This window comes from Corvus hawaiiensis, chromosome 18 (assembly GCF_020740725.1).
Source record: "Corvus hawaiiensis isolate bCorHaw1 chromosome 18, bCorHaw1.pri.cur, whole genome shotgun sequence".
Classification (NCBI taxonomy): domain Eukaryota; kingdom Metazoa; phylum Chordata; class Aves; order Passeriformes; family Corvidae; genus Corvus; species Corvus hawaiiensis.
In genome coordinates this window covers 6362882-6387663 of record NC_063230.1, presented here as the reverse complement: position 1 = coordinate 6387663, position 24782 = coordinate 6362882, and the positions used below count along the sequence as shown (strand labels likewise).

Sequence of the window (24782 nt, the reverse complement as noted above, 5' to 3'; positions counted from 1 at the left end):
ACAATTCTAAAGGCCTTTTGTAGACTGGAGGGGAGGAAAATATCCCCTGCCTAAGCTGCTTGTCAGAGAGGTGAAGAGGGACTCTGCTCCCCTGAAAGGAAGATGGTAGCACTGTCTGACTCCTCACACAACAGGAACACGCAGGTGTTTTAGCAGTGCGAGTAAGGGGGAGTGCTCCCAATTCAAGAGGGATACACATTTACCAATGTTGTAATCAGCTTGTTGTATCTGGGTCTTAGAATAATTAAACCAGCAAGAAGAGGCCCTGGCCAGTGTCAGGGGAGGACACAATTTGCTAAAAGCCACATAGTTAGAATTTAACTTCTGCGCTATGATCCCAAGCTCTTACAATCTCAGTGTGGAACCCATCTCTCTCATCTGACAGACTTGACAAGGGCTCTCAGAGCGGGCAGGGTTTCAAGGGGAAATGGCTGGTTTCCTCTCAGACCTGGTGAGTATCCAGCTTCTTGTGTTCTAGCCCTGGTCACTAAGAGCAGCATGGTCCTTAAAGATTACAGCAAAGGGAATCATTCTTTCTTGTAATTAAAATGAGCAACAGAGCATGTTCTTGGGACAACACTGGCTCAGCAATAAGATTGACTAAATGACACCTGCAGAAAATACATTAGAAATGCAAAACAGTGAGAGGTTTAAAAGAGGACCTAGGAAACCAGGGAAGATGGGAGTTTGGGGAAAGATAGAGAACTTAGTGAAAAACATAAACCACAAAACCCCTCCCACTTCACTGCTCTGCACTGTCAAGGACAATTGAGGATACTCATCAGTTTAAAGTGTGACCTGACTAAAAGCCTGAAAACATATGTGCTTGTGAGGAATGCTCTGAAATTCAGTGTACATCATAGAAACACAGCATTTCCAATAGGAGTAATTCAGATAGTGCCTCTAAAAATGTCATTTCATATGGGGTTCATAAAAGTGAAACGTAAAAAAAAATAAGATTTAAGAGGACAGACTTGAGTCATCTCTGGAAAATGGTGAACACTGTCCCTGAGGAGGCAAAGGTGAAAGCAAAAAGGGATTCAAGAAAGCTGTAGCTTCTTTCTAGTACAAAGGTAAACACAAATGATCTCAACAAGGCGTTTATGATTTTTGTTTTCTGTGGTTAGCAGAACTAACAGAATTAGAGAATGTATCTTTTCAGATTGCTAATAACCAGGAGACGAATATAGCAGAATGTACAGATTTGTAATTTAACAATTTCCCATGAATTTAAGTTGATTAGTGAAAAATTCAAGATGGGTTTTTGCATTTTAAAGGTTTCTTAATCATGGAAATGTGAAGATATAAGATCCTGTAAATTACCTCACGGCTTGAAAGGTGTGCTGGTATCAGGAACTTAGGATGTGTTTCATTCTCTTTGGCAGGTTCAATACCGGAGGCTATTGCTAATGATTATGGTGCTGGGAATTGGTGGAACCCACCTCTCTGGTTTTCAAATGTCTGTGATAAATTATACTTCTCCGGTAAGCAAAGCTGGAGAAAAAAAATCACATCTCTAACTGTTCCTCGTGGTCCTAGGCCTTACACTTCACAGATGCTTTACAAAAGCTCTTAGGTATTGCTATGTCAGTTTATTCCCAGCTGTTTCCAATGCCATACTGTCCTGTCAAAGTTCGCATGATTCCTAGGAGCTGTGCTCCAAAGACAACTTCCCACAGAAGTTTGTGGAAACAACATATTGAGATATCTCCTTAAAGTTTATGACATGGAGAAAAAGAAATAAATCTAGCTGATAGAGTCAGCCTTCAGCTCAGCCCTTTTCTCTTTACATCCATTCTAGCCACAAGAACATTTGCACTTTACTATAATGAATAAAAGTTTCTAATTTTTTGGTGTAGGAGAGCTTGGATTCAATGCACTAGAGTATAATTTATTTTTGAAAGATTCTCTTACACTATTAGGCTGTATGAGAGGAAATATCACTCCTAATTGCAAACAAGTGTCCTATAGTCACACTTTTAGTCATGACTATTAATCCAATTTTTTTTAATTGTAAACGTTATGAAGAACATTATGATTAGTGCCTTGGTGGAACAAAAATCTCTTTCTCTGTCCCAGTACATTCAGAAATTTATCAACGAAACTTGGCTGGAGCGATACGGTTCTGTGCTGCCTCAGGAGACCCTGATGTTACTGTGGTCCCTCATTGTGTCTGTGTACTGCATAGGTGGGATGATAGGGTGTCTGTGCAGTGGGTACCTGACTGCAAAATTCGGAAAGTAAGTATATTTCCCAGCATCTTGCTACCCAGGGCTGCAACAGGGGAAGCTATTAAATATTATTCAACTAACAGAAAGGATACCAGAATCTCACTGCCCTCTGCTGCCACAGAATTTACCCAGCATGTAAAACTGTACCTGCATGCATTGGAGAAACAAGAACATGTAGATATTTCTGATTCCCTTGCCACAGCTTTTGTTGGCATATAATTCCCGTATTTTTGCTGACATTTTACCCCCAGCAGTTTCCTTCAGCCTCATGGTTTGCTCACACAGCGAGTAAGAGGAATCTAGCTTTTCCCTTTCCACTCCTCTGCAAAGACCTCATGCCTTTTCATAACCAGATTTGATTGTCTTATAAGCAATGGACTTAAACACGGCCATGGCTTCAGTCTGTAAATCCAGAGGAACAGTCAGACATTAGTCAAAGAAGAAAAAGTAAAACATGGTTCATACCCACGTGTTGTTTGCTGTTGCAGGAAGAAATGTCTCCTGTTCAATGACGTGGTCCTAATAACAGCCACGCTGCACACTGGCTTCAGTAGGAGAGCCAAGTCTTTTGAGATGATCCTGGCAGGGCGCTTCCTCGAGGGCATCGGTGCTGGTAGGACTCCTCACTATTCCATGTTAATGTGACTTCTTTGGGGTGGATACAGAAATCTTCCTGCTGGGAGTACCCAGGAGTGTGCTGTAACCCAGTGGAACAAGGAACAAATTAGGGCAAGGTAAGAGAAGCTGTCCTTTGCCTTCAAGAGGTCTTGTAGAGAGATCTGATGGATTAGCTAAACAGCTTGCTTAAAGTAAAAGGTGCGTTTTCAGCCTATTACTGCAGAGGATATATGGGAAAGAGTTCAGAAGAGAGAGGAGAGAGCTGAAGGGGAGCTGAAAAGGGGCCGTCTCTCTTTCTTTCTACAGCTTTAGCACTCTCCTGTCTTCTCCCTTTAGGAATACATATGAATGCCCATGTTCAGTATGCTGGAGAGATCTCACCTAAGAAGTTGCGTGGATTTATAAATGTGACCTCGACAGTGTTTCTTGCACTAGGAAAAACTGTAGCAAGAATTCTTGGATTAAGGTGCCTGTGCTGCTACTTCTCAGCCTGTTTTATATTTATTTTTCTTCTATATAGCAGGAAAGTGGTGTTCTCCCAGTCCTAGAAACAGACATACACCAAGGGTGGGGTTTTATTTTGCTTAAATACAGCAGTCAAAAAGGAGGCATCTACCCCATACAAGTCACTGAGGTTTCCATGTCATTCCCTGGGGAGAGAAAGGCCTGTCCCTTGAGAAGGAAGACTCCATCTCTGGAGGTGCAGTCTCTCTGCTGAAGTTAATAAGAAAAGACTATGTAAATACTCTTAGTAAATCTGTGAGATCTGAAAATTTTGCTAATTTCTTGATAACCTCATGCAGACTTGCAGTATTGGTTCAAAGGGCTGTTGTGAGAATATTCTGACCTTCAGAAATTATTCAAACTCTAAGAGTCTGCAGTCTTGCAGAAGAAATAAAGTATTAACGTATTTTCCTGTCCCTAACCTAAACATCATCTATTTCAATTTAACTTTTCAAGGACTGTATGTATTTTGTGTCTCTTTAGCTAGCCTAGAATTTAGAAAATACCAAATTATTTATAAACTGTAATTTTACTGGACTATAAATAGATTCTAACATGCTTTCATAGAGATCTTTTAGGAACTGAAGACATGTGGAATGTGCTATTGTCCTTCTCTGGACTGGTGGCATTGATTCAACTGCTCTTTTTACCATTCTTTCCTGAGTCCCCGGCCTATCTTTTGCTGCAAAAAGACAACAAAGCTGGTTGCTTGAAAGGTAAAAGGAAAATTTAGATCCTTATTTTGTTAAATCATAACTCTTGGGAAAGTGAAGCTAACAGCAGGAATTGGCTTTTCTATTAGCCAGCTACAGATTTCTTGATAATTACATGATTAAAGTCCTCCAGACCAAGTAGAGTCATCAGAAATATTTAAGATCTACCCCTAACTGCCGCAACATTTTCCAGGGAAGTTTCACCATGTTCCAGTAAGTGATGTTCCTTCCAGTCCTTTGCTCAGTAACTTATGAATCAAAGCATGGACTCAACTGCAAATATTTAGTGTCATTAAAAGTTGAAAAACACAGAAGTATGAGTGGAGCAGATGATGGAGGAGTATACTTCATTCTGTCTCTTCTATAGCCATGAAGCAACTCTGGGGAGAAGGGAACTATCACACAGAATTTGATGACTTGATGAAGGAAAAGGCTATAACAAAAGGCACGAAAATCATGAATGTCCTAGAGGTGCTGAGAGAACGATCCGTGTACCCACAGCTGTGTACCATGGTCCTCCTTCTACTGAGTCTACAGCTCTGTGGCCTGAGTGCAGTTGAGTATGCCCTATTTCCGTGCTCAGATCTGCTGTTAAGCCTCCAAAGTGCCATAGTGCCAACTTGTCCCTTTCCTCTGGGGGTACATTATTCCTCCTCACACAGAGCACACTGCCTGAGACCTGTGGCATCATCCCCAGTATTCTTCATACCTTTAAGGGAGCTTCTTAGGTGGGAATACAAGAGATCCAACTCAGCCGAAGTTCCTGCAAGGGCACTGTTGCCTTCACTCCCCTGGTGGTATGACCAAAGAGTCTGTAGAGGAAAGGGTTGCAAGTATCCTAAGGCTTGCAGCAACCCAGCACCACCTTCTTTGACTTCTCCAGTAGAAGATGGCCAGCTATTTCCATCCGGTTTCATTTCATTTGGTAAAGGACATTTATCCATTAAGTAATATCCTTTCAGCTGTTTCCACATTGGCTGAGCCCAATGCAGCCCAAGCTGGCAGTCATTCCCCTTCATTTTATCACTTGTCTAGGGGTCTCTCTCCATAAGCCCTGGTTCAACCTGTGAGCTCTGCTGGAGGTGGTTCATTCCAGCTTCCAGCAATGGAATTCCCTCTGCACTCTGCTGGCAGGGAAATGGTGCCCATTCCCTCAGGGACTCTGCAGATGAGCAGCTTCTGTTTAGCAGCTGGAAAAGGTCATCAGAACCAACTGTTTGGATGACAATGTATGGTCTGCTAAGACTGAGATTTGCTTTTCTTTCTCGTCTTGTCCTTTTCCTTTTTGTCAGAACGACACCTTTTCCCCAAATCTTACAGGCAATATGCTCCTTTCAACTACTTTTTTGTTTTCCTTTTTTTTTTTCTGGACTTACAAATCCCTTTTCTTGATTGCCATTAACCTGTTGATTTCTCACATTTGGAGCAGTTATGTCACCTCTCCTAAGCCCAATAATGTATTGCTGGTTTTGCAGTGATGACAAATCTCGTTCTCAGTGATGCTGGATAAGCACATATCACATCTATTATTATGCTTTATTTTTCTTATTTCCCAGATCACCTTCTACACCTCAGAAATTTTTCGGACAGCCAATCTGCAGGAAAACATAATTCCATATGTATCTCTAGGAGTTTCAATCTCTGAACTCATCTCTATCATATTCTGTGTAAGTCAGAGCTTCCTGGGGTTTTAAGAATTAAAGTATTCTTCCTTAAAGCAAATGAATCTTCTCCTTATGAACCAAAGAATTTTTCTGTGGTGCTGCATAAATCTGTACAGTGGTTGTTACCACCCACTGCAAATTTTGTCCCAACTTTCATGTGTTTCTTCCCATCTTTCAAGGGGAAATGGCTGGTTTCCGCTCAGACCTGGTGAGTATCCCACTTCTTGTGTTCTAGCCCTGGTCACTAAGAGCAGCATGGTCCTTATAAGAATCCCTTATGAAATGTCATTCAAACATAAATATGTGTACTCATTTCCATGTATTTGTGTGTATCTATACATTCAAATGGAGTTGTAACATGCTTCCATTGATTACAGTGTTGAAGAAGTAGCTGGGCAGTAGAAGTAGCTGCAATGCTGGGCAGTGATGGTAATTCATAGAATTAGAGAGTCTAGAAGGAGTTCAATAAAATAACAAACTTGGTACCAATAAGACTTGTGTTCTCTGACGTAAAAAGAGCTCAAGGAGAATGCTTGATTTGTTGGATGGCTCACAGATGGATTTTGCCATGCTTCCAGTGATAGGCAATTTTTTCCTATTCCTCAGAGCTCCATAATCGATCGGTTTGGACGTCGAATGCTCCTGTGTGGTGGTTATTTGCTGATGGCACTGATACTGGTGTTGCTTGAAACGAGCCTTCTGCTGAGCGTAAGCAAATGTCTCTCTGGAGTGCACCTGCATCAGAATTCTCTGTGCAGGACAGCAGATAGTCAGCCTTAGCTTTCATGTCCAAACCAGCAGGTCAGAATATCTTCTAAATACAAGCTCACTTCTGTAGGCGTGACACAACAAGCGGCTTCTGGCCTTCCGCTGTGTTCAGTAAAGAAGGATAAGTAGGTCTAGAGAGCATCTATTACACAGCTCAGGATCATGGGCTTTTTCACAAATATTGCTGCTCCTGTGCTTGGATCAGCTGTGCTACAGCTATAAAAGTAATTTTTATTCTCTTCCCTCCCTTCACCTTTGTCTAGGATCAGTTCCTCTGGTTGCGTTATTGCAGTGTTATTCTCATATTTTTATTCATCATTGCTTATGGACTAGGACCAGGTGAGTACAACAATAAAAGCCACAGGAAAGCTTGGACCACAGGGATAAGCACAGGCCATGAATGTATTAGAACTAGAATGCGTGAGTATGTCTTTGAAAATCAACAGCTTAGTTGAGACGGAGATTGAGGGAATCTCAATTTTTGATGAATTAATCACTCAAGAAACAATGTCTTTAACAAATTATATTAAATCATTCACACCCAGATGAATCAGGACCCTGTTTTCTCTCACTGGATTACTGGTTCAAACCAAATAAATTCTTGTTAATCAATTCACGAAGACTTGTTTTGCACGGTGTAAATACTGTTCAGTGCACAAAGGTTCAAACGTCTGATCTCTGCCAAAGGGCAGAGATAAGCTTTTCTAAAATATCAGAGTTTTCTCAACTTACCTCTAAAATCATACTCTGTGAAAGAATGACACCTGACAGCATGCATAATCGGTTTCATAGCACTTCTGTGTTCTTGCTTGTCCTCTCTTAATGTCACTCTTAATTGCCTACATCAGTAACACCAGACCCAAACTTACAGCTCTCTGTTAAAACCTCACTCACCTAAGACCAGTATTTACTCTGGAAGTTCTCTGACTAAACACTACCAGTAGTTACTAAAGTCTCCAAGTTCAAATGGCAGCCTTTAGTATTGTAAGGGTTGTATATGACAACCACGAACGTCTTGAAAACACAGCAGAATTTCCACAGTAGCAGAACTGAGGTAACTTCTATGGGAAATGGTCAATTACAACAATGTTTCTATCACTTTTTTTGTTGTTTTTTTCTTCAGCTGGAGCTGTTGTGTCTGTCATGAATGAAGTCTTCACCCTCTCAACAAGGGCATCCGCTTTTGTAATTGGTGGAATCGTCATTTGGCTAGGCCTCACATTCACTGGAATGATTTTCCCCTTTGCTGTAGTATGTAATTTGATTCAAATCTTCTCTTTGACTCTGTCAATTTAATCTGGATTTCTAGGCTGATCTAGACAGGGAGTAGGATGAAATGACTTGTAGATTATCAAAACTGTGAATTCCTTATTGGTACAGCATAGGAAGACGATTTATATAAAACACTTCCCAATACTTCAGAAACCATCTTCTGCCCCAAGAAGAGATTTAAAAGACAAATAAATATTGTTTCTGTAAAATGACCCTATTCCTTATTTCACAGGAACAGATCAACAAATTTCAAGAATCTATAGGGGCAAGTGTTGCCAAGGAAATCACTCATCTTGTTCTATTTTTTATCTCCAGATGCTTCTTGGTCCTTTTTGCTTCCTCATCTTTATTGCTGTCCTGGTCATTTCAGCGGTTCTTATCTACCTGTTCCTCCCAGAAACAAAAGGGAAGTCAACCTCTGAAATCACAGAAGAATTTAAAACCTGCCACTTTAAGAGGAAACGTCATCAGGCTGTGGAGATGAATGCCGCTGAGGAAAAGACATTTTGCACCAAGCTCTGATAAGCCACCATAAGTAATTTCCACTGTTCAGGCATAACACATCCGTTGTATTTCAAGTCTTCCTCCATTGCTATCATTTTAAAGCAGCAAGATTTGTGTCTATGTTTCTTACTTTATAAGAAGGTTCTGCTCAGGATTAAGAGCAGGATGAAGAGAGGATTAAACATAGGCATAGTTCTTGCAAACAATTTTCATGTCATCTCTTTTTGCTATCACACTCTAAAGGACTTAGTATTGATTACAAACACTGCACATGCATAAACATGTAGAATAACAACTTCTATTTCTGTGAGCTGACATCGAGTAACTGTGTGTCCTGATTGTCTCTATGACTGTCAGGGATCAGCCCTGATCCCTGGGCATTTGGTACAGACAAACTCTCACTTGCATCCTCTGGAGCAAACTGACTGCACTCTCCATGCATATCAGTTGTAGCAAAATCAGGAGGAAGTTCTTGTAATACATTCTGGTGCCTCATGGATGGCACACAGGTTAATAAATACACATGCAGTGCTGAGAGCTGGAAGACAAGAGCCCTGGAGAGATACAGAGAGTAAGACTTTGAGAGAGTACTGAGACAGCAGACAGTTTGAAAATTCAGCCCATTTTATAAATAAGTAACTGCTCAAAAAAAAAGAAGTTGTATCTGCTAGCTTTGTACTGGCCTAGGACACGCAGCACTCTGCTGCTGCACATCAGCACACAGTCCTACACTTTACCACTGCTGAGCTCCACCTCTGGACTGTGCTACTCAACGACTGCCGGTCCTGCTGACCACTGCAGCATCTAATCACTTCCCACCCCAAACTCTTCTACCTTTGTATAGGATGATCAATTATTTTTCCTTTTTCTGTCATGATTACAAATGGTATTCCATGCCTCCTCTTTAGCAGGACCATAAAGTCCTTTCTTTCTGCAGTTTTACCATTCTTATTTATTATCATTGTGCTGAGCTCTGAATTAGTGTTGAGTTTTAGGGAGTTTTCTATTTAAAATTTTCAAATAATATATTTACTGCTTCTAAAGGAATAACCACAGAAGAAACTCTGATATTAAAGCAGGAGTGTGTGTTTCAGCAGTTGAAACCTGGGTTAGATTTTATATTCACTCCCTTCATCACTCCCTGTATCAAACTAGGGAGCACTCATGCTACTGACTGTTCTCATTCAGAGGGCCCTCTCCTGTTGAGGGACTGAAATATTTAATCCACCCATTTTAAGCATTGTCCAATTGCTACAAAAACCATAAATCAACAGAAATCTTACAAAGTAAACATTAACCTCAGCCTCAGAGTAGGATGGTTACTTAAGCTGAAGGTGAAGAAAAGGCATGAGAGAAAACATTTCCTCAGTCTGACAGAGTTCTGTCTGCCTGGGTTCAGCCATCTTTTTGATATAAGATGGACAAGCTCCTTCCAGAAGTGGTGAGTACTGCAGCTGGCAGCACCAGCTGTTAGCATTTAGTTTTCAGAAGAACTGAGAGGTTGGTTGTTGCAACCACCATACCTACAGAAAATGCATTACATATTTACCAAACTTCTTTCAAAATAATAGGATAGGCAGGGGATAATACTTTTAATTTTGTTACTGTAAAAATTAGAGCTAACATCTAAAATTTTAAAAAATCAAAAGACACTGACAATATTCTGGACTAAATCATCATGGAAACTTTGAAGGAAGTTCCAGCTGGTTAGAAAAACTAATTAAAAAAAATTAAATTCATCTAGTTCCTAAATGGTGAGGTATTTCTGTACCATTTTTATCTGCTCCCGCTTGCTTCCATGTCCAAGTGTGATACTATCAGGCTATTTTCCTAGCTGCTAGCCTGATAATGCTATGAAATGGTACATTTGAAAAGAAAGGTTTTGTGGATGGTTTAGTTAGTTAATGTGAAGAAGAGTAGCAAAACTGAAAATCCACAACCTTTATCTCTCTGACCTTTTTTTGCATTGATGGCAGGCATGTTCTGCTGAGATTGCTTAAGCATCATCAAACAAGCCAATATCCTAGAAATGCAGGGACTATGATATCACAGCTTCTTCTGTGATGAGATTGTACTGTTCTTTGCATGTTCAGTACCAGTGGTTGGTTGTAATGCTCTTTGTGTTGGGAACTGGTGGATCCCTCACAAAGGATGATCCCTTTCAAACCTCTATGAACAAATCCTCATCCATGACAAGAACAAATCCTCATCCATGACAAGAAAAGCAGATACAGCACCTTCAGGAGACACTGATGGTGGGGTCAAAATGTAAAGGATGCTTCCCAAATCAAATTGCAAATTGTTTCCATTGACTTTCCGTTCCCAGCTCTTTCCACACACCCTTCTTTGCAGAAGAAAAGAACAAGAGCTGGCCTATAGCTGCCTCTGACTGGGCATGCCCAGGTAACAAACACATCAGTCCCTCCACTTAACAGATGTAGCTACCATGCCCTCTTCCCTATGCCCTCTCTGACAGCGCAGTTTGCAGCTTCCCTTGCAATGCTATAAAGGGGAATTTCTAATGCCTGAGTTTCCTGTGTGAAAATAAGAACAGCATGAGGCAAAATGGAACAAAAATGAAACATTTATGTTTTCCATGCTGTTCTTTCCTGGTCTGCACCAGTTTCACAGTGAAATGCAATTGCAAGTGGCAGTACCTCTGAACGGTGCTGAATAGACATTGAAGTCATAGAGTCACTAACTCAATAGAGAGATGGAAAAATACATGATGGGATCAGTGTTAACTCTTGGCACTGTACCAGATCAATGGTGTGTTCTGCTGTGGTAACTTCCACTTTCATGTCTCAGTTCCTTCTCTCTGATTTTACTTTCTTTGCTGGTCCTTTTGCAGGAACTGGTCTCAGCAGAAGCACAGCTGGAACACTGCAGAAGGACTGTTCATCCCTGTCAGACAGCACCATGGCTGGTTTAAAACCATCAGCCTTGGATCCCTCTCTCTCTCTCTTACGAAGTCCAGCCATGCTGACTCTGATATAGCTCCAGTGTCTCCTACAAGAAGTCAGGTTGCTTTGCTGGGCACCTCCTCTGCTTCACGGCTTGATGAACCTTTCCATCTCAAACATTCATCCTCCCAAACTGCACTAATCCAAAGTGCCAGACCTCAGGAGGTCTGTTCTCCCAAATGCTCACTATTGCTGCATCTCTTGCAGTTACTGATAAACCAGTGAGTATATGATTAACCTGCCAGTATTAATCTTTATGAGTTGTTTTAATCCCATCCCAGGGTCTCTCTTTCATACTTCTGCAAGCAACATCGCAAATTATTTTGACTACTCACCCTGCCTATCTTGCCTTCAGGAAAGAAGAAAATTTTAAATATTTTTATTTCTATTGCTGTTTCACACCTAAAGACTGGAGTGTACCATGTCACAGTAACCAAACAAACTGGATTTCATGAAGTTAAACTTTGCCATCATCATCATTTTGTCATCATGTTCAAAATGCTGTAAAAGGAGAAGCAAAAAAATAAAATAAAATTATCTTCCTCTGATTCATTTCCAGGAAAACCTCATGTCTTTCTGCTTCCTTATCTTTACTGAGGTCCCCATCAGCTCAACATCTTCATCTTCCTCTTCCTTCCAGAGACAAAGGGGAACTTTGTTATGAAAATAATCAAAGAATTCGGCACTTTAGATTTTAGGAAGAGACCTCATTCCTTTACAGGAAGTACTTCTTTTGAGGAAGTATCACCTACACCAGCTGGTCAGCAGAAACACCATGTATTAAAGTCATAAAAGACCTTGATGCTTGCAGACTGCAAAACAAAGGCAAATTATTGTTTTCTATTATCGGAAAATATATAAATATTTTTTCACAGACACAAGTGGAATCTTCATGAATGAGAGTCACTCTCATATCACCTTGAAAATCTGAGAGAAGTCTACAATCAATAAGTGATTGTAACATAAAATATGTGCTATGTTAAACTCTTAGATTTCACTTAGAACATGTTTTGTACCTAAATGTCTCCTTTAGTTCCAATCTCCACAATTTTGTTATTCAAAATTTCATTTTGAGTTTTGGATTATAACAAACCCAAATCAAATCTAAAAGAAACCACTGAGTTTCCCTCACCACGAAATTAAACTGAAGATGGCTTCAGTCATCAACAATGAGCAATCTAGTGTGGCTCAAGCTGGCTTAGAAGCTAGCCTGACTTTCAGCTCTTTAGACAAAACTGTTTGACACATCTCATGAGGGTGGGTTTCATGTGTTTGTCCATTTCACAACAAGCATTTCTTACAGCTCTATTAAAAAAAAAAAAAATTACAAGATCTCCTTAACTCAGTAATAATTCTTTAACCATGAAACTGTGCACAACTTCCAGTGTAGCAGCTTTTTCAAGAATACAGGTGACATTTTCAACAGAAATGGTCCATTTCATTGACTTGACAAAATCCAAGAAGTAAGCTCCTAGAATGAAATTTTCCTAAAATTGCTAATAAGGTGAAATAGTACCATGGCTCAGAATTACCTGAAACACCTTTAAAATATAAGAGAAATTTCACTGTGAGCTGGTGGAATTTGCTGCTGTTTGAGGTCCTCAGTAATTATTTTCAAGAGGTGAATCCTTTTAACAAAGCCTCCCTACACCTCACTACAGTTTGAGAAAAAACACATAGTGAAAAGGAAACATTAACATTTTCAAACAATAGCCAAGAGATGTGCAAGTAGTTATATTGTCAGTGTTCAAGAGAAAACACAAAAAACGCTAACTCATTCTAAACACTATTGCAAGCCAGGATAAACAGCATTTGCTATGCAGTTATAGAGACAATAGTTGGAATTACACGAGTAACCAAGGTTTTAATATTAACATGCATTTTTCTCATTTATTTATACTCACCATATTTGCAGTGATAAATAAATCTGTAAATAATTGCATTCTGTGTTTTATAAACTGAAAGTACAAGTCCCGAGGGTGAGCATTTACTGAGGGCTTCAGTATAACCCCATTGCCCCATCTGCCCCCACCCCAGGCCTTGAGGGCAGGGGACAGTCCCCTGGCATGAGGAGAGTGAGCAGAAGACTGAAGGCAGGAACAGCACAGGGCTTCAACCACATGTGAAAGCCCCAGGCAAACCAACCTCTTTTTTTCAAGTGCTGGCTCCAGCAGAATCTACGTGGAGCTACAGTCTGAGCTTTACCTCACAAGAAAGGAGCCTCTGGGAGTCAAAGGTAATTTTTCAATGCCTGCAACACTGATTTTGGAGCTGTTCTGTGTCAAAGGTAAAACCTGAGGGAGTAAGATCCCAGTGGTCCTATTCCAATTCATTAGGGCATATTTATCTTATTTGCCAGCTTCCATGAATCTCAGTCTCTTACTGCTTTTTCATCACACCTGGTCGACAAACATCACTATAAACACCAGACAACAAATACCCTTCCTTAGCACAGTCTAACTGATTCATAAGGCCAGAACAGCAAAATTAGGCTTTGAAATTTGTCTATTTTTCTTCTAATTACAATATTTACTGTATCAAAGAATCTGAAAAAGAACACCACATACTTTACTTATTAATAAATAACAGTACCTAAACCTTGTACCAGCTGCTTTTTGCTTTCTATCGATTATGGCAGATACATGCACCAGCCTGTATCATAGCATTTTACTGTTCCTGGAAAACTGTTTGCATTGTTTTGCCTGAACTTTTCTTTTTTCCCTTCCCAAAGCCCTCACTAGTCCCCAGATGCAAATTTCCTCTGCTTTGAAACTTTCCCCCTGCAAACTGGACTAGATGTAATTATTTCCTGAAATATTTAATCTGGCAGTGTTAACTTTAGCCAGTCGAAGTAAATGTAAGTGAGTGAAGAGTAAATAGTAAAAATTTAACTCTGATTCCTGAAGCCAAATTCCCAACTGCAGTACCAGCAGGCAGGAGACAGAGGAACACAAGGCTGTAATGACAAAGACACATCACACACCGGACAATCAGCCCTCAGCCAGAGATGACCGGCTTCCTATCAAACCTGGTAAGTACTTGGTGGGGTATTTACATCTGTGACATTTTTGTGTGCTACAAAAGGAAAAGGAAAACAAAATCAGTATCTTGCTAAGAACAACAAGGCTTCCATTCACTACAGGCATCTTGGAAGTGGTTCTGCCCACTATTTTGAGGTATTACAGCACTTCATGTGTTCTGCCATCCATCTTTGTCATATTTTTATCAATATGCTAATGTGTCAAATGTTTTAATTGACTGGAAAATATTTGCTTAACTACAAACATAATTTGCTTTGCTTACCTGACAAAAAAAAGTGCATTCTTAAACACAATTGATTATTTAGTGCAAGACATGGCAGGCAGAGGTTTTGAGTAGCAGGGAACAGGACTGGTTGCTAGCAGCTGTGGTGCCTTGACAAAGATGTTTGTGGAAGCTGTACTTCCTTGAGTAGGATGTAGGGAAATCACAGGAGGATGGACATCTCACGCCAGGGCAAGCAGAGGGAACATTCCTACCTGAAAATCCCCTGAACAAATGACATGTTTCTGGAGAATGAAAGACACATGGTGAGAATAGCCTGATGTGGCTACAACCTTAAGAAGATTTTGTTCTACTTCTGCAGGTACAGTACCAGGGGCTCTTTCAAATGATCACTGTCCTGGGGATTGGTGGTACATTCCAAATTGGCTTTCAAATTTCTGCTATCACCTACATGTCTCAGGTAGGCAACGATGAACATGACACACTGGTTAATGAGAACACGGGGTCTACGCTGCTGACTGAGGATGCTCCTCTGGCATTCAGAAAGGGTTTAATCACAGTTTTCTCCTCTCATTTCCCATTTGCTATGCTATGCTATCATGAAAAGCAAAACACGTCAAAGTGTTTCAAAGAGAAGAAAAGAGAGATCTGCAAGTTGTTGTTAATAGAACTGTTCTTCGGAAGACACACTGAGTAGGGTGGCATCTGTCTCCCCTAAAATCTTACAGCACGTGTGCCTACTCCGGTGGTTTCAGTTGGTATTTTTACGGTTATCCATCCCCACAGAAAAGTAGAACAAGTAAGCCACGCTCCAGAAAAATGTCTGCATCTCTCCACTGATCACAGGTGAAACTTCCATTAAAGGCACTAAAGTCTAGAGGGAAGACATCATTATTTTGTAGACATCACCTTATGGGAAAAACATTATTTTCTGGCTTCACAGCACTAAGTTCTGAGTGAAAAGGTATTTAGGAATTGCACTGAACAGGCACTGTGTAATGCAGCATTCTTGGCAGGTATGTGAGAGAAAATCCATAACTCCTTTGCAGAACTTTGTAGTACTGTTTACACTATTCTTTAGTACCAGTTCATGCCTCAGTTCCTCAGATTTCAAGGATAAAAAACCCAAAGACTGAACTTTTAATGGCAGAATGAGCATAGCACACTCTGTTATACTATGTCTGTTAGCTAACACATAATTTTAAAGCCTATATGAAATAGTAACTTCAGCTGAAGCAACAAAATTATTTTGTAAGTATAATAAAATACCTGCACTGCTGTCACAGGTATTGTTAACGAAAATTCTTTTTCTGTCTCAGCATGTTAAGGCTTTCATCAATGAAACTTGGCTGGAGCGATATGGCTATCCCATCCAACAGGATAACCTCTTGTTCCTGTGGTCTATCACCGTGTCCATCTTTGGTATAGGAGGTCTCTTTGGTTCTTCAGGAAGCAGATACCTCACTGTCAAATTTGGCAAGTATGTATGTTTAAAGACAATGTGTCAATTGAATCTCAGCTTAAGAAAATGATAGTTGAGGTTTTAAATGAGACAGACTTTTAGACTGCCATGGCTGTAGCACAGCCAGCTTAGCTGTGGTGTCAGCTGATTTTCCTGCTTCCTGCCTATGTCCTGTGGCATGGACTAATCAGTTGTGCTGCCAGCCTGTCCTACCAGGCACAGTTACTCAGATTGGGTTAATCTCAGCAATGAGGAAAGGCAGCACCTGGCTGAAGTCAGAATGGGTTCTTGGAAGTGCTACTCAAAATACAGAAGCATTGAGATCCTTGCTGGTGCTACAATAATGTGTTTCACAATGAATGTTCAAGTGCAGAAAAGCTTTCAGACTTTTCTCTGCCTACACAACCCAGAAGTGTACCCAAACTCCCAGGTCCAGCCACATGCCAAGGCACACCATGGGTCCAGAGTACCCAGTGCTTATTTTGGCCTGGAGCATGTATGCGTAATTTCACAAAACTATCAAGACAACTTCAGCCAAGACTTCCTACATGGCATTAAGTGCCATTTCCCTTCTGAGTTACAAAAAATCTTTTCATTTTCTTGCACTTACAGAAAGAAATGTCTCTTGTGCAACAATGTGCTCATGATAGTGGCAGCATCTATCATGGGCTGCAGTAAAATAGCCCAGTCCTTTGAGATGATTCTAATTGGACGCTTCCTGTGTGGAGTAAGTGCAGGTGAGTGATTTCTCCCACAGGTCAGCAGGATCTCACAAAATTTTACATCTTTATTCAAAGTAAATAATAAACCTCCACTAAGAAAAGAAAATATTAAAGTCAGTGGTGTTTTGTAAGAAGATTTTTTATAACACCCAGCTATAAAGAGCAAAATTATTACTAATTTCACTGACACCAAATGAAATTCAGCTTTGCAAAGTGTATAAATACTCAGAGCTGTCAGAAATGTTTTGCTACCACACAAAACAAGGTGTTTTTCTGAAGGAAAAAGAATTGATAGTATTTTCTTAAATTTGATGGGCAGTACTGAAAATTATATGGTTCAAAGCTAGTATTTTCATAAAGGGGAGTATCCCCAATAGTAAGTCCTTGGGACTAATACAAAGATCTGGGCTTAATAAACCAAAATCACTCCTGGCAAGTAGACTACAGGCAGTAAAAACATCCGGTATTGGTATTTTTTTGTATTTTTCCCCTACACAAAACTTGCTTTTCCATTGTTTGCATATTCACTGGGATGCCTATTTTAACTTATTAAAGAGTCAACTTAGAAGTTAATGCCTATTTTTCAAATAACCAGATTTGGTACATTGCTTCTCTGACATACGGTTGTGTTGAAGAGCTATGGTTGCAATTTGAGAACAGCTTAACCACAGGGGCCCTGTTCTGGTCTAGAATCTGTATCAGGCCTCATTCAAAAACCTGATTTTTGTTAAAAACATTGCAATCAAAAGAGATTGCTTTGACATTACATACAGCCAAGAGAAGAACATGTTGCATTTGGAACAGACGAAAGGGGCTGTGACCACCACATGAGGAACAAGCTTCTGTTCCCAGACTAGTATTCAGCATGTCTGAGTTAATAACTGGAAACCTCAACTGTGTCTGAAATAAAAAAAATTACTGCTGGATAGCAGAAAAGAAATACTCATATCTCCATCTAAATCACATACAAATCAATATTGACTATAGCACTGCATGTGATAATTTGCCATGAATCTACCATACAGCTCTTCAATAGCATTATGCCAGAAAAGGCTGAGATTATGTGGGTTAACTACTGCTAAAAAGTGATTAGTTATTCAGCACTTGCATACTCTGTGTCCTCTAAAATACGCTAAGGCTCACAGGAGATCTTATGATGAGGCTACATCTACACTTTAAAGGGAAAACTGTACATTTCTTAAGATCAGGAAACTGCACTCTGCAAAGACAACCAATACTTTTGTAGAAACAGTTAAAAAATCTAGTCCTGAAAAGTCTGGTATGTGGGTCGAGGTATACAGCTGTATTCTGTAATGCTTAATTATTTACGTCCAGTTTTATTTCCAATTGTTACGTCTTCTTTCTTCTCTCCCATAATTCTCTCTTCACCTCAAGGTCTTTGCGTTCCTCTACATCACCAATATGTTGGAGAAATTTCCCCTAAGAAGCTACGTGGATTTGCAAACTCTACTTCCTCCTTCTTTTGGTCGTTGGGAAAAGTCATAGGGCAAATTTCAGGACAAAGGTATAATGCAATTGATTACCAACACAATTCATTTCTGGATCCCTTCAACCTTTTGCTTCTTCCTCTCCTTTTCCATCCATTCCTTTCTCTCCTCAAAGCCAATGCAATGAACTTTTACTCTACACACACGTTTTATCCCCACCAGGGAGCTGCTGGGCAGCCAGTCCCTGTGGCCCATGCTGATGGCCTCCTGTGGATTCCCAGCACTGGTCCAGCTGGTCGCACTTCCCTTCTTCCCAGAGTCCCCACCATATCTCCTCATGCATGCAGGAGACCAGGAAGGCTGCAAAAAAGGTAACTGAGAGCTTCAGATTGCTGTTCCTCACTTGACTTAGAATAATTTTTTGATGCTTTCTTTCCCCATATGGAAAGAAATAAATAGGACAAAGCTTCTCCCTGCTCATTTCCAACATGGCTTTGTGAATACCTACTAAGTCCATTATTGTTGTAGTCCCCACATAGAACATTAAACTACTTCCCTCTACAGCTGTGTATTACAAAACCTTTTGCATTCAGCTGACACCACCTGCACTGTCAGTCTGATGATTCATGCCAAATGATAAGTGAAAAATAGCTGTTTGCACTGCAGGGCTCCACTGGGCAACCCTTAACTCTGGCTGTTGGCTGTGTACCCTGCTCACACCCTGAGAGAAGGAGGAAGGCAGAAAAGTGGCCCCATGGACAGGGAAGGAACCAGTGTGCACCCCACTAGGCCCCTCTGTCACAGCAGGTCCCATTATGCAGGAGGGGATCAGGAGTATGGAACACCCTATAAGACATCTCTGCCTCTCAGCACAGCCCCAGCCCACGCACACTGGGCTGCCAGGCACTTCTATCACCTACTCAGAAAACTCCGTAGGGAACAGAGACAAATTAACACGGCAGGTCTCACTCTCCTTTTCCACAGCCATAAGGCAGCTTTGGGGTGAAGGCCAACACCAAGCAGAGATTGATGACATCATGAAAGAGAAGGCAACAATGAAAAACACCAAGATCTTGAGTGTCCTGGAACTAGTGAAAGAACCAGCTTTCCGTTGGCAGCTGTACATGACAGCTATTCTGACCGGCACAATTCAGCTATGTGGCATCAATGCAGTTGAGTGTATTTCCCCCTTAAAGTCCCAAGATCTCATGGCTCACAGGAGCTTCCTCCATTTTTCTCAGGCTTCTCAGACCAAACCTTGCTGTCTGCCAGCCCTTCTACAGGGCAGCAGCAGCCACAAAGCTTGTCTGGGCTCTCTGTGTAACATCTCTCTGCCCAGCTCTTGGTCCTTGCTGGAATTACCTTCCTCTCTAGTTAGGCTCATTGAACAGCCACCTTTGGGAGCCATTGCAGGGCTCAGGAACTCACTCTTACAAATGAGCCCACCCTCTACTGGCAAAATCTGCAGTTTTATGTGACTGCTCGCTGCAACTGCTGCTATTTGTCCCCTGGCTCCTAGCACCCTGAGATGTTGGGATGGCAGACTGCTCACTCTGCCCTTAAAGCTAACAACAAACATGCTCCCTGTTCTGCAGCTTCTGCAGCTCTGCTCTTCCTCTCAGCAGCACTTTTCTGGGATCGTTTTGAAGACACAGCTTTGTAATTGCCTGCATGACCCTCCTACCTCTAACATCACAATGCAGCAGCATCTGTAAAGGAAATATACAGCTGAATCTAACACAGCTTAAACTGGCATCTTTATCACCTCAGCATATCTCCAAGCACTAGCAGAGATAATTGAAAAGGTGTTTGTTTTACCCCCTCGTGACTCCATAACCTGCACTCTTCTTTCTTGAGAAAATCCTACAATGATGTTTTTGGACGGGCTCTGAAAACATGATACCTTTCCAGAAACCTGGGTGCTTCTGAAAGCATCTAAATCAGGATTCTGCAAACCTAATTGCATTGCAGCAGCAGGATGTCAAATTATCCCAGTATTTTATCTTTTATGAAATTAAGTAATAAATGAATTACATTTTATAATATTTTTGTCTTCTGATAAAGTGAATACTATCAAAAAGAGTGCAGAATTCTAGATCGCTCCAAAGCTGAGATGCATGCTCCCTGACTAGCAGCTCATATCTAGGGCAGTGTCACACAGGTTTGGGTAAGAAATCAATAATTTTCTTCTCTTACTGTTTTATGGGGGTTTTTTCCAGATATATTTATATACTTTTGAAGTCCTCCAGGCAGCTGGCTTTGATGAACAAATGGCCTCCTATATGACCCTCTCTATTGGACTCTCCGAACTCGTAGCTGCTGTAGTCTGTGTAAGTCACATTACCAGGGGAATGGGACACACTTTGCTCTCCAGCACTGACACTGATGTGATTTCTGTCCTTCAGAGCTCCATCATTGAGCGACTGGGCAGGAAAGTGCTCCTAAAAGGAGGCTACTGGATCATGGGTTCACTGCTAGCTGCTATCACCGTGACTCTCTCCCTACAGGTGAGGAAATACTGCTCACAGCAGATTTCTCTGCCTATTCTATTTCTGACCTAAAGCTCACTGGCAGGACCACACTACTGAGAAAGGAAAGTGAGGCTTAAATCAAGCTTGTCTATATGTAGGATTAAACTCTCTCTTAGCCAGTAGTCTCTTGTACTCCTGCCTTCCTTTCAATATGATCCCATGACCTTAGCAAGGAGCATATAAAACACTGGAAGACTGGTTCCTGGCTTCATCAGACTGCAAGCACCGAACACCAGCCAGCACAGATCACAAGATAGTCCTAGGAAAATGGCCTTTTCTATTCATGCTGTTTTTAACAAGTAACAACAAAACCCCAGACCTTTTGCATCAGTTAATTTGAAATTGAACTTTGCTGCAGATAATTGTGGGAAACCACTATCTGTTCACAGACTGGAGTCCGGTTTGCCTCTCGAGCAATGATACTTCTGAGTCATTGCTGTAGATTCTTCAGAAGCAAATCACCTGGGTTATCAGTACTCACCCGGAGCTCTACAGATACACTGTAAAATTAGCCTGGAAGCAAGGTGGCAGCAGACTTCTGGTTTTGTTCCATTCATGAAGGCTCTCAAACACAAGAGAGAGAAATCTTTTTTTCCTAAAGCATCGAGTCTCATTTCTCCTTGACAAAAATCTAGAAAAACTCTTTTTCAGTACTAGTTATTAAATCTATAACTTAACAAAAGTGAAGAAAGATGTGATTTGTCCTTCTCATATCTCTAAGGATCGGAGGAAGCACTATGAGGTCAAAAAGAAAGAAGCACAGGGTGCCAAAGTACTCCTCAGACTTCGTTTAATTGGAGCCTTCCGAGATTTGCGGCTGCTCTGCACTGGCAGACCTGCATCTCTGCTCACCTAACAAAGACTTCAACTGCTCCGTCCATAGAGTAAAGCACTCACATCTCTCGGTTCCCACACACTGAATATTTCTTCCTTCAGGTGACAGTGCTGGTAAAGAAGGAGCATTCCTCACCCAGGGCTATTAACAGTTTTCAACCAGAAGTTTGTTATGGACTTTTTTCCCCCAGGACTGGTACTTCTGGATGCCATACTGCAGCCTTGCTCTCATTATCCTGTTTACAGTTGTCTTTGCTGTTGGGCCAGGTAAGTTCTCAATCAAAGGAAATAAAGGAATTGAGTCATGTGAGCTTATTAATAGGGTTAGAAAAATACCGCATTATATTCCACAATATCTAGTATAAGTAAATTCATTTAACATAATCTTGTAGTCATTTAAACATTGTGAGTCCAATTATTCATTGGACATAAAATTCAGTACCACCAGGTTTGGGTTTTGCTAACAAGAGGAAATCAACACACTGGAAAAATACAGCAAAAATAGAGCAAAAGCAGATGGGTAAAACATTTTTTTTAAATGCTAGGGGAAAAAAGAGAAAAAGAAAAGCAAGAGTTCTTTTAAATTCAGTGTTGTGTAATGTTACATCTTATCCCACATAGACAGCAGTGCAGAAGACCTACTTTAGAGTAAGTTTTTCCTAGCATTTATTGCCTGCTACTCGTTAAATTTTATTTTATAACGGCTAATATTTTTCAAAATATTTGCCTTCTCATATGGCAGGGTTGAATTATTTTCCTAACTCAAAACAGTTGAAGTCCTGTGACTTCAAAACATAACTGAAATGCCCAGGAAGTAAATCTGGGAAGATCACTCATTGGTGATCTAGAAGAATCACACTGGGAATTCTTTTTAGCAATAATAATTGTCATTTTGTCCTGACACATCTCCTTTCATGAGAGGATGTCAGGCTTTCTCAAGTGTCAAATACTTAATTCTTGGACTTCCCCAGAAGTTTATTTGAGTATTTTACCACTTTAATAAACTGATGTCTAGCAGTTTATTAGATGCCACAAACATTTTCTTTTATAAAAAAGAGCAACATGCTCAGTGTCGCTACACAATTCTCATACTCATGCCAGTCCATGATAGTAGCATCTATTTGCTGACTGTGTAACAGTAACAATCCAAATGTTGAAGCCAAACACATTAACAAGTAGCAATTCTTATTCTTCTTTCCTTTCAGGTGGTGCCACAGTTTCCACCAGGGTTGAAATTTTCAAGCTCTCCTGCAGACCTCCTGCCTTTGTGGTCAGCTCAGTTCTCAACTGGCTGGGAATCTTTGTGATTGCCACAACCTTCCCATTCATTGTGGTGAGTGCCTCTGCCTGGGACACTCGCATGGCACTCAGTTCCAGCCAGCCATGGGAGCGGGAGGATGAGCAGCAGAGGTGACAGTGCTGTGTCAGTCTAGGGCGCTCTTGGCACCTGCTCTCCCAACTCCACTTTTGCAGCTGAAGGGCCCTCATTTACCCAATACTCAGACTGAAATATTTGTCAGAGGTCAAAATGGAAAGAATTCCTTATCAAATTCACAATACTTTGGTACCCAAATACAAAAAATGTGCCAAGAAAGTGACTAAAGCAAAGATACGCTCATCTTGCTCTCTTTCTCACTTTGCTCTTCCCCACAGGAAAGACTCAAGCACTTCTGCTTCCTCATCTTTATGGTGGTACTTTTCACTTCAGGGATAATTATCCACCTGTTCCTTCCAGAAACAAAAGGGAAATCAATCATGGAAATCACAGAAGAATTCAATAAGCTAAACTTTAAAAACAAGTGTATTCCAGTAACTCCAAATCATGTCACAGAGGATTATACCTTCTGCACCAGGCTTTGACTGGCCATTAGGGGGAATCAGGTTTTTGTAAAAAAAGTAGAAAAGAAAGACATTTGCCATTTTCTGACTAACAAGTTGCTCCAGATGGACTGTCAGCTTTCCTATCTGTCACTTACAAGGTTCCCATTTTGCCAAACCAGCTTCTTTCTCAAGCACTCCACTCTGAAAAGGGATAAGGGCTGATATTAACTGGATAGACTCATGTGAATCATGAGCATTTTGGCTTAATGTGCTGATGTATAAATCTCTTTTTAACAGAGCAACTAATACACACTGAAACTACATGTAGAATTTATAAACACTCTGCTGACCACAGAGAAAGGAAAGATCTGTGATCCTCTCTCTCTATGATTTCTGAGTATGTTTTTACAGCATTGAAATGAGAACAGTGAAGTTCTTGGCTTGCTATCTCTGGCTAGTGTTCAATCCATAACAGATTAAAGAAAAAATTTAGTGGAATAGGAGATAAATTCTTTGTTTCTCTAGATTCAACTGAATTACCAAACCTTGCCAGGTTCCCATGCACAGTGCCATGTTGTCCTTGGGTAGTATCTAGTTTGACAGACTTCAACCATTTCAGATTGCCTTTCAGCAGCAATAGAGCTGAAGGACTGATGGGTAGAATCCAGGCACCATAAACCCTGAGCACATACAGCCATTTTAGGTACTCTGTGCTATCCTGCCCATCACTGCTGTCATCTCAAGTCTGTAGCTCTTCCTCCAGGAACAGAATTCCCACAGATATCTGAAGGGCTGTGAATCCCACAGCAATTGAACTGCTGCTTTCCTTGTGTGACATTCAGCTACCTGGAACAAGTTTACCCCAGAAGAACCACCTCAGACTGGAACTGATTTAATCAGAAACTTTTTTTGAAATATACAAGCCCATGGGGCTTTTCTTTAGAATGTGTCTAATATTCTGCATGTTTCCCTCTATTAGTGAGAGGCTCACACCGTCGTAGAAGGAAAGCAATACTATTAGGAAGAACATGAACAAAACTAAGGCTTACTGTGAAGAACACTATACAATTTAGAGTCCAAACTTTGCACAGTAAAATAAGTGGTTTTACCTCTGCTGTTGTTTTGACTGGCATATTTACTTCAACTCAAATAAGGTTATTCAAAATAAGAATTCAATCGTTCATCTTAACTGCTACTTAATTTTAATTGCAAATGGTAACCATAATAAAAATGGCAGATTGCTTTGTAATAAAACTTCTGGCTTCCACAAGCATTTCTTTCCCCACATCATGATCTCCTCAGGGGTAGCTGGTGTGCATATCCTTCCATGATTGGGGTCTTCCATTATTCCTGCCTCTAGGACTGAGTGACACTTCAGATATGTCACTAAATGCAACTACATAAATAGAACTATATATCTACAAAACATGAAGTGTCCTAAAGTCAGAAAACTCAGTAATTTG

At 40.7% G+C, this 24782-nt stretch overlaps 2 protein-coding genes across 4 annotated transcripts; both read left to right on the top strand.

Annotated features, from left to right (window-relative positions):
* Positions 1-364: 364 nt before the first annotated feature.
* On the top strand, positions 365-11802 carry LOC125335130 (solute carrier family 2, facilitated glucose transporter member 11-like). 2 transcript variants are annotated; one of them, XM_048322462.1, is made up of 13 exons: positions 365-451; positions 1386-1484; positions 2080-2240; positions 2720-2844; positions 3186-3315; positions 3921-4069; positions 4434-4621; positions 5623-5733; positions 6337-6438; positions 6762-6837; positions 7622-7749; positions 8086-8305; positions 11126-11802. In XM_048322462.1, exons 1-12 carry the CDS (start codon positions 428-430, stop codon positions 8290-8292), a joined length of 1500 nt encoding a protein of 499 aa, XP_048178419.1. In that variant the 5' UTR covers positions 365-427; the 3' UTR covers positions 8293-8305; positions 11126-11802. The 2 variants fall into 2 exon arrangements, with proteins under 2 accessions (XP_048178419.1, XP_048178418.1); XM_048322461.1 differs by lacking the exon at positions 11126-11802 and having other exon boundaries at positions 8086-9210.
* A 2348-nt stretch (positions 11803-14150) lies between these two features.
* On the top strand, positions 14151-24573 carry LOC125335131 (solute carrier family 2, facilitated glucose transporter member 11-like). 2 transcript variants are annotated; one of them, XM_048322463.1, is made up of 12 exons: positions 14151-14268; positions 14863-14961; positions 15821-15981; positions 16576-16700; positions 18081-18210; positions 18356-18504; positions 19118-19305; positions 20353-20463; positions 20539-20640; positions 21690-21765; positions 22704-22831; positions 23152-24573. In XM_048322463.1, exons 1-12 carry the CDS (start codon positions 14245-14247, stop codon positions 23356-23358), a joined length of 1500 nt encoding a protein of 499 aa, XP_048178420.1. In that variant the 5' UTR covers positions 14151-14244; the 3' UTR covers positions 23359-24573. The 2 variants fall into 2 exon arrangements, with proteins under 2 accessions (XP_048178420.1, XP_048178421.1); XM_048322464.1 differs by having other exon boundaries at positions 21601-21765; positions 23152-23242.
* The last annotated feature ends 209 nt before the right edge of the window (positions 24574-24782 follow it).

Coding starts and splice junctions, on each gene's coding strand:
- LOC125335130 (XM_048322462.1), top strand. CDS start 428: ATGGCTGGTTTCCTCTCAGACCTG. Junction 4,070..4,433: donor CAAAGCTGGTTGCTTGAAAG/GTAAAAGGAAAA, acceptor TCTCTTCTATAG/CCATGAAGCAACTCTGGGGA. Junction 7,750..8,085: donor TGATTTTCCCCTTTGCTGTA/GTATGTAATTTG, acceptor TTTTATCTCCAG/ATGCTTCTTGGTCCTTTTTG.
- LOC125335131 (XM_048322463.1), top strand. CDS start 14,245: ATGACCGGCTTCCTATCAAACCTG. Junction 14,269..14,862: donor CCGGCTTCCTATCAAACCTG/GTAAGTACTTGG, acceptor CTACTTCTGCAG/GTACAGTACCAGGGGCTCTT. Junction 14,962..15,820: donor CTATCACCTACATGTCTCAG/GTAGGCAACGAT, acceptor TTTCTGTCTCAG/CATGTTAAGGCTTTCATCAA.